The sequence below is a fragment of the Cibotium barometz genome, chromosome 34 (assembly GCF_041138505.1).
Source record: "Cibotium barometz isolate CiBa-2024 chromosome 34, ASM4113850v1, whole genome shotgun sequence".
In the NCBI taxonomy this organism is placed as follows: domain Eukaryota; kingdom Viridiplantae; phylum Streptophyta; class Polypodiopsida; order Cyatheales; family Cibotiaceae; genus Cibotium; species Cibotium barometz.
In genome coordinates, this window is record NC_141079.1 from 9786015 (window position 1) to 9793638 (window position 7624).

The following is a 7624-nucleotide window of genomic DNA, read 5'->3' on the forward strand; positions in this document are numbered from 1 at the left end:
CTATTAAGACGTCCACCCACTATAAAAAAGAGAGCATGTGATGGTTGTTTTAATACATGAGTTCCAAATTCTTTAATCCATTATCCACATTTAATACATCTAGTTTCCATATGGTATCTATAAAAGCCCATTCTAAGATATTAAACTTAGATCTCAAAACATTCCAATAAACTTATTTGTATTTTGATCTATTGATGCCGTGTATGCTTGTAATATGTTATCAAGCTTGATAATACTTGTAATTTATTATTAAGCTATAGCTTCTAAAGATTAAAAATGAAAGCTTTGCAGAATAATGTTTTTTCTTAATATAGACATTGTTTCAAAATACTATCATGAGATCATCTAGCTTTGGAAAATCTTTTACCAGCATCATGAATGGACCCATTAAAATGTTGATTTATATGTTAATTACTTTGAAACTATGGAGTAAACTTGAGAAAAAACTTTACTGGCATGCAAAGCACACTCACTTATAATAGGGAGAAAGAACTTTACTAGCATGAGAAGCAAACTCAATTACAATAGCGTGCACAAATCCAACCTTTTAATAAAACATAAGAAGGCTATACTTTTCTCTATTCTCAAAGGCATTCATGAATTATACACTTTATATGTAATTTTGTAATTTCTTTTTTCTATTGATGGTGACTAAGGTGGAACACCCATAAAAAATGGAAACATCCATTAAAAATGATAAACATTTTTTCTATCAAAATATCTTTTTGACTCATACCATGAGTAAGTCCCTTTGAACTTCACCCAAATAATTACATAAACTAATAAGAACTTTCTCTGCTTCATTATATGGTGCATGAAAATATTTTCCTTCTTTAAGACAAGGATTCTTCCACTCCAAAACATTTTTTCTATCAAAATTTCTTTTTGACTCATAGCATGAGTAGGTCCTTTGAACTTCAAAATATCAAAATATCTTTCTAATTTATACCAAGAGTAAGTCTTTTGAACTTCACCCAGATCAAAACACAAACTAACAAGAACTTTTTCAGCTTAATTATATGGCACATGAAGATATTTTCCTTCTTTAGGACAAGGGTTCTTCCAGTCCAAAATCACTTTCCATTTTAATCGTTGGAGTAGTCAAAAGTCCTAAATTTACGGGTGTTGTAGGAATTTAAAATTACAATGTATTTCTAGTTGTTTCATGTTGCATGATGTAAGTTCAAATTCCAATAAATTACTCATGATGAAAACTATACTCTTGTAAAACAATTTTATTGGAGAGCGTCAAGGAGGATAAAGGATACATAATCTACCAAATATGAAATGCATAACTTCTTCTAAGATACCTTTTGAAAAAAGTCACATAACTTCTCCCAAGGGATCTTCTTCAACAAAAAGTCACATTTATTTCATTTAGTCTAAAATCTAAAGTTGAACCACCTAAAACAACACTATCCCTTAATTTTCATGAACAAATGGATGAATGTTGCATTGATGTCACTAATCCCATGGTGTTTATGAATATATCTTTTGAAACCTTGTCTTGGTGTGATTAATTAGTTATGTGAGATAAAGGTTTAAACCATCAAAATATTATCTAGTAGAACTTTTTTCCCTTGCAACAACAATAAGGCACCACACTATTAAATTAAATGGTATTCACACCTTTCGTCCTTCCAATAAGACACCACACTATTAACGGTATTCATACATATCGACACATAATTATTTTTGAACAATATTACATTTGCAAACCAATAAATTAATTATTTTCATGTATAAGACACATGAGACATATGTTATAACTAAACATTAGTGTTAGAAATAATCATTGCATTCACTTCCCAACTAATAAAAAAATAGCGGTTATTTAAAGTTTGATTTTTTTCTCCAAAGATAATATAAAGGAAATACATTGAGTGTTGTAATGCAATTCACTTACAAACTATGAGGATAAAAGATAAATGATGCATGGCTTACACATGGGATGATAAAACTAAAAACTTATTTTCTTTTATTTGGTTAGAAATATGCTTCCCAATCCTTTAGTCATGCATTCATTGATAGGCAAGAACTCGAATGGTACATAGGATAAATATAATATAGGCTAGCAACTAGTTGACGACATGCAAAAAATTCAATGACGTAGTAGAGCCTTAGAATAACCCCCCATTAAAAAAAATTCAAATCTTGTAAAATCTAACTCTTTTCAATTTTCTTAAAACTCTCTCCAAATTTAAAGTATTTCATATACTTAGTATGAAATTGATCTTATTAGAAAAAGGTAAACAAAGAATATCATAAATTATATCAATTTTTAAAGTTTGGAAACACTAGATTGTATTTCCAAAAACATTTGAGAAAATGTTCCATATTTTATCCTAAGAAATAAAATTTAGAAAAAAAATCATAGGTAGTTAATAGCCATAATTAATGACATTTTTTATTTTTCATAGCAAAAATTAAATCTTGCTTTTATTTTTTCTATTGTAAAGTTTACTCATTATTATTAAATTATACATCTTCTAGCTATAGATTGCAAATCTAATGATAAGTTTCTTTTCCCCTCCCTTCAATCAAATCTATATCCAATTTTTTTGCCACTAGAATAGTACGATATAGATGCACTATAATTACAATAGATATATTATTAATTTTTGTATAATAACATACATGATCTTTGCTACACAAAATGATGAGCTTTTCGATCATCATAAGCCAACATTGAAATCATGGTTATTTTGCATAAAATCATACACAACCTTTGCCATGTAGATGATGAGTTTTTTTATCATCTCAAGGCAACACAATAATCATGGTCTACAACTCAAAAAGGTCATGCATTTCCATCTCACATATGTTTTGCTTACTATTGTGAACTTTTAAAAACCTTGAACCAGCATAGATGTCTCCTATTTCTCTATGCACAAGTATTTGCAAGGCATTTGCAAGGTTCATTACAATTGTGTGTTGTTAAGTTTCAAAAGTAAATATTTGATCCTCTCAAGTCTACACCAGCCATTTTGGCATACTCTTGGATGATTGTATGGTTGTCCTTTCCTCATTCACTACATCATCTGTAGATGCCTTATCAATAGGCAAATTTGTGGAGTGAATATCAAGATGATTTTTCAACCATGGGATGGGTTGATTTATAGCACCTTTGTGAGTGCAACATACACCATATTCTATTCCATTTAATTATTCATAAAAAATAATAATATTTCTCAAATATTCAGAAGTCACATCACACTTCATGATGAGAAAGAAGAGATTTATCCAATAACCATAACTGTTTCTAACTCTGATCAATAAAAAATAATAATAATAATCGCTAATAAAAGTTACACAAATCCAGAGAGATATTCACCGACAAAAAATCTAGCAAAGTCTATGGCTTTCTACGACACCTGTCCAACCAACCTCTACACTAGACGTTCGTAACTATCCTGAGTATGCCTTTTTCTCCATGTCGTCTTCTTTGGGTTCTACCAGAAGGCTTTGAGAGGGATTCAATATCGTGCACAGCCCAAATCTCAAAATTTCTCTCCCTCCACGAACCACATCAAGGATCTCAAAAGATAGCTAAAAGAATATCGCATCAGAATTAGTTAGATTACCATGCACAAAAAAGATAAACATATCAGTCTTTTCTAAAAACAAATTCTTTAACCAAAATAGAGATGACACTGGAAAGTGGTGTCAGATTCGCAGAGTACTGGCCAAACCATGAGAAATCTCCAAATGGTTTGAAACTGGACTATGTTCCTCTCATAATGATCTATCTTTTTTTAGTTCTTTCCTCTAATAAATAAAGTTATCTACCCCCTTATACGAAGCCGTTACAAAAAATTAAGGGTCAATTTAGTGTCCGGGCCCTACTATGTTTACTATGTAAACCCCCACACAAGTTTCCTTTAGTCTAAACTACCCACTATGAACCCCTTATAAATTATCTAACATGGTTAGGTATGATGTAGAAATCACTTTTAAATGACACCACCAAACATGCATAAAACCCCCAAAATTGACCAAAAACTGATATTATCTCTAAAATCACACAATTTGTGACCAAAATTAATATTTTATATACTCCATGTATTTCCCACTTATAAACATTAAATACATATGCTAAAAATCAACAAGTCAACTTGACCCCAAAAATATGTACTTATGAGTATGTTACATTGAGCATTCATTTTTACTCCACTACCCGATATTATACAAAGATAGGAGTGTATCAAGAACTCGGGGGGGTCGCTCACAAAAAAATGTGAATATCACGTGAGTTCAACAGAAGCATATTTTTAATTTATGAAACTTATAGAAATATATTTACATAAGGGTATGATTTAAAATTTTTTCAAAAAAATTTACAGATTCATAAAGAAAAGGGGATATTATATGGATTAAAAAATTCACAGATAAGGGATTTAAAATATAGGCCTTGAATGCACGCGATAGGGATATTCTACATAGAGTGACCCCCCCGAGATCAAGAAGATATCATATGAGCAAGCAGTTTGTTATTTTTTACATAAAAGCCATGGGATCAATTGATTTCTCAACAAAGATAATATCTCTACTCACCAAAATGCCCCTTGAGTCCAAATGGTAGATTCTATATCCTTTCATTTTTTAGTTGTCTCTCACAAAAGTACAATTTATCAATTAAGTTATCGTCCTTCTTATTATTATGTTATTGCTTAGGAACAAGAGCATAAGAAAGAAAGAAAAAGAGATTAATAAAATAGAGCCACATAGGGCTTCCTGCCATTCCAAGCTTCATAAGGGGTAATTATTTGCAAGGCCTTGGTAGGGCATCTATCTAACACATAAGTGGAACACATAGCTATCTCTAGCCACAAAACATGAGGCAAATCCTAGCCTTTAACCATGTAACATGCCGTATCCTTAAGAGCTATGTTCTTCCTCTTGGGCACACCATTTCATTGAGGTATGTAAGACACTATGCATTGATTTTTTATGCCTCTTTTAGCCATACATGCATGAAATACTTTGACATATACTCCCCCCTTGTTCTGTATGTGTTGAGATGTCAAGCTCAACATGAGCTGACACTCATGAGGTGCCTACATCAGTGTTTAACATTTATATCACTGGTAGGTTTGGTAGACAACACTGACATGTCTTCGACAGAGATTCTACAGCTGGACTACACCGACTAGTCCACACCTACCCACTCCTCTTAGCATGTTCACATTATGGACCATTTGTATATACTCTATTATGTGTGTTAGTCACTTTATCTTCCTAGTAGACCTCTTTTTTTGTGTGAAGAAGAAGAAGATTTTTTACCCTCTCACCTTGTGTTCTCTCCTAGGGTTTGTATGAATGTATGTATGCTTGCAAGAGTTCAGGCTCTCTTTTCCCTTGCATATTTTCATGGTATCAAAGCTTGGTTTATGCTAAGGGCTGAGTGGCAAGCAATAGAAGCACAGGAAGCGATACGAGGGTAAGAGCTTCATGTGCTCTTCCCCCTTTGTGTTTGCTACTACACCCTTGTCGGGAGCTCTTCAGGAGGCACCGACAAACGAACTCCAATTGAGGAGCTTTCTTCGTGTGATGAAGAGGAGCTATAGGGCAACTATATTGTTTTTTATTCATTGGACAATATGTTTCGGGCACGTTTTGACCTCCGTTTTCAGTTCGCAGGCGTTCATGCACACTGCGGGTAAGTTTTGATTCTCTTTAGAACTTTGTTTTGAGATCTACAGGAAGGGAGATTGGTTGTACAGACACTATTTGTACTGCAAAGAGGTCTCAAAGTTTCCATTGGATGCATGCATGCAAATTGAGATCACTGGTTGTGACAGTTCGGATACGATATAGTACCGCTGCAGACAATACATTAGTTTGTGTAGGTCAAACAAGAGTGCTGTTTTTGGTAAATTTGTATTGTAGACAAGATGTCGAATGATGGAATAAAATAGATTGTTGCAAAGAAGCTTGACAAGAATAACTTCCATGCCTGGAGGCTTAGATTGACAAATTTCCTAATGAGAAATTTAAAGGTTATTGGGACTACATTGAAGGTGAACATGAGGAGGCACCAGAGATACTGGAGATTAATCCAACTGCTGCAGATGTAAAAGAATTCAAGCATTGGGATCAAGGAGCAAGGAAAGTCATGTATTTTCTTTCTATCAACATACAAGATAATATGATTGGGCATATACAAGATGCCAAGTCACCTAAGGAGACCTGGGATATCCTGGGGTGAAGCTGTATGAAACTAACACCAAGGCACGAAAGGTTTAGTTGAAGAATGAGCTTCATATTGGAGAAGAAAAATATGCCTGTGAATGCTTATGCCTTGAAGATCAAGGGTATCATGGAATCCTTTGGATCAATTGGTGTTTCTGTTGATGATAATGATAAGGTGGAAGTACAATTACATAATAATATAATCCGTTGGAAAACAAGGAAAGCTTTTTCTCGTGAGGATTCTTTTGCATTGTGCCTTCTTTGCTCCACAGCGTCATACCAGGAAGAGCTTCAATGGTACGTGCAGTGTCGATCGGATATGGTGCTAAATCCCTAGAAAAAGACAACAATCGGCGTTTTTCTTTTGTGAAAATTTGGAAATTAGACAAATTGCAAACATCAAGCAAAATCTCATCACCTCTTAAGGCCATCTCAGAAGAGCCTGCACAAATACACCTCACCACATGAAATGCACCATTTTCCCGCAAGCAAAACTGGGGAGCGCATGCTAAACATGCAGCAAGATTGAAGCCGTTTTTGCAGGCCACCCTGTGAGAAGTGTCATATTTCGAAAACTTATTAGCGTGAAAGGAATCATAATCAGTATGCAGGTTGCGTTTGCGAGAGGGGAAACTAGGTTGGCCTGCTCTGTAGCAAACGGCTTGTGCAAAGTTGTTTGGTGAGGTAAACACAGACGAGGAGGAGTCCTCATCGTGCTCGCTAGCGGCACTAGTTCCATTGCGTAAGGCAAAGGCCTCTCGTGCTGCAGAATCATGAGGCTGATTGATTCGGAGAACCATACTGCCACGTTGAGAAGGCTGAACTTACGTGAGGACCTAAGCTGGAGAGTGCTTTACAAATCTTCCCTTTTATTAAGGTATTTCATAGATTTACCCTTTCTATAAGAGTACTTTGAAGGCCCATTAGAATGCCATCATGAGCAATGCCCCAAGATGTGCAGTTATTAGAGGTAATGGAGGTTGCATAATCAATCAATGCTAAAATGGATTGGAATCAAGCATATAGGTCATCCACACACAAGAAACATAACTTAAATTTGTGTCCCGCCCAATAAAGACAACCCTTGACGGTGATTCAATGGTGCAACCAATCAAAGTGCTACTACATGCCACATAATTTATCCATGTAAATAAATATGACCTACTTGCCCTAATTCTAGCCATTAATAAATTCACTAAATGCCATTAAGATAATATTCTAGCCCCACGGGCGTACCATACTCCATCGGCTTTCAACCATTGAGATATTCTAGCAATGTGTTCTACGACTATGCTTTCAAGCATTGACTTTTTTTGAAAACTCTTGCATACATTTTGCATACCTGAAGGAAAATTTTACTCTCTCTCTCTCTCTCTCTCTCTCTATGAATGTACCTGTCCCTCTCTTTTTTAGCGATGGCCACCTATAAAGA

The 7624-nt window shown here is 34.4% G+C and overlaps 1 protein-coding gene across 1 annotated transcript; it reads right to left on the minus strand.

The window, feature by feature from the left end:
• Window positions 1-6396: 6396 nt before the first annotated feature.
• On the minus strand, window positions 6397-7014 carry LOC147618686 (uncharacterized). The gene is made up of 2 exons (XM_086774457.1): window positions 6611-7014; window positions 6397-6525 (listed from the first exon to the last, which is right to left on the minus strand). The coding sequence occupies exons 1-2, from the start codon at window positions 6990-6992 to the stop codon at window positions 6518-6520; spliced, it is 390 nt and encodes a 129-aa protein (XP_086630583.1). The 5' UTR covers window positions 6993-7014; the 3' UTR covers window positions 6397-6517.
• Window positions 7015-7624: the final 610 nt, after the last annotated feature.

Excerpts from the sequence above, each read along its gene's own strand:
- LOC147618686 (XM_086774457.1), bottom strand. The coding sequence starts at position 6,992 with ATGGTTCTCCGAATCAATCAGCCTCATGATTCTGCAGCACGAGAGGCC.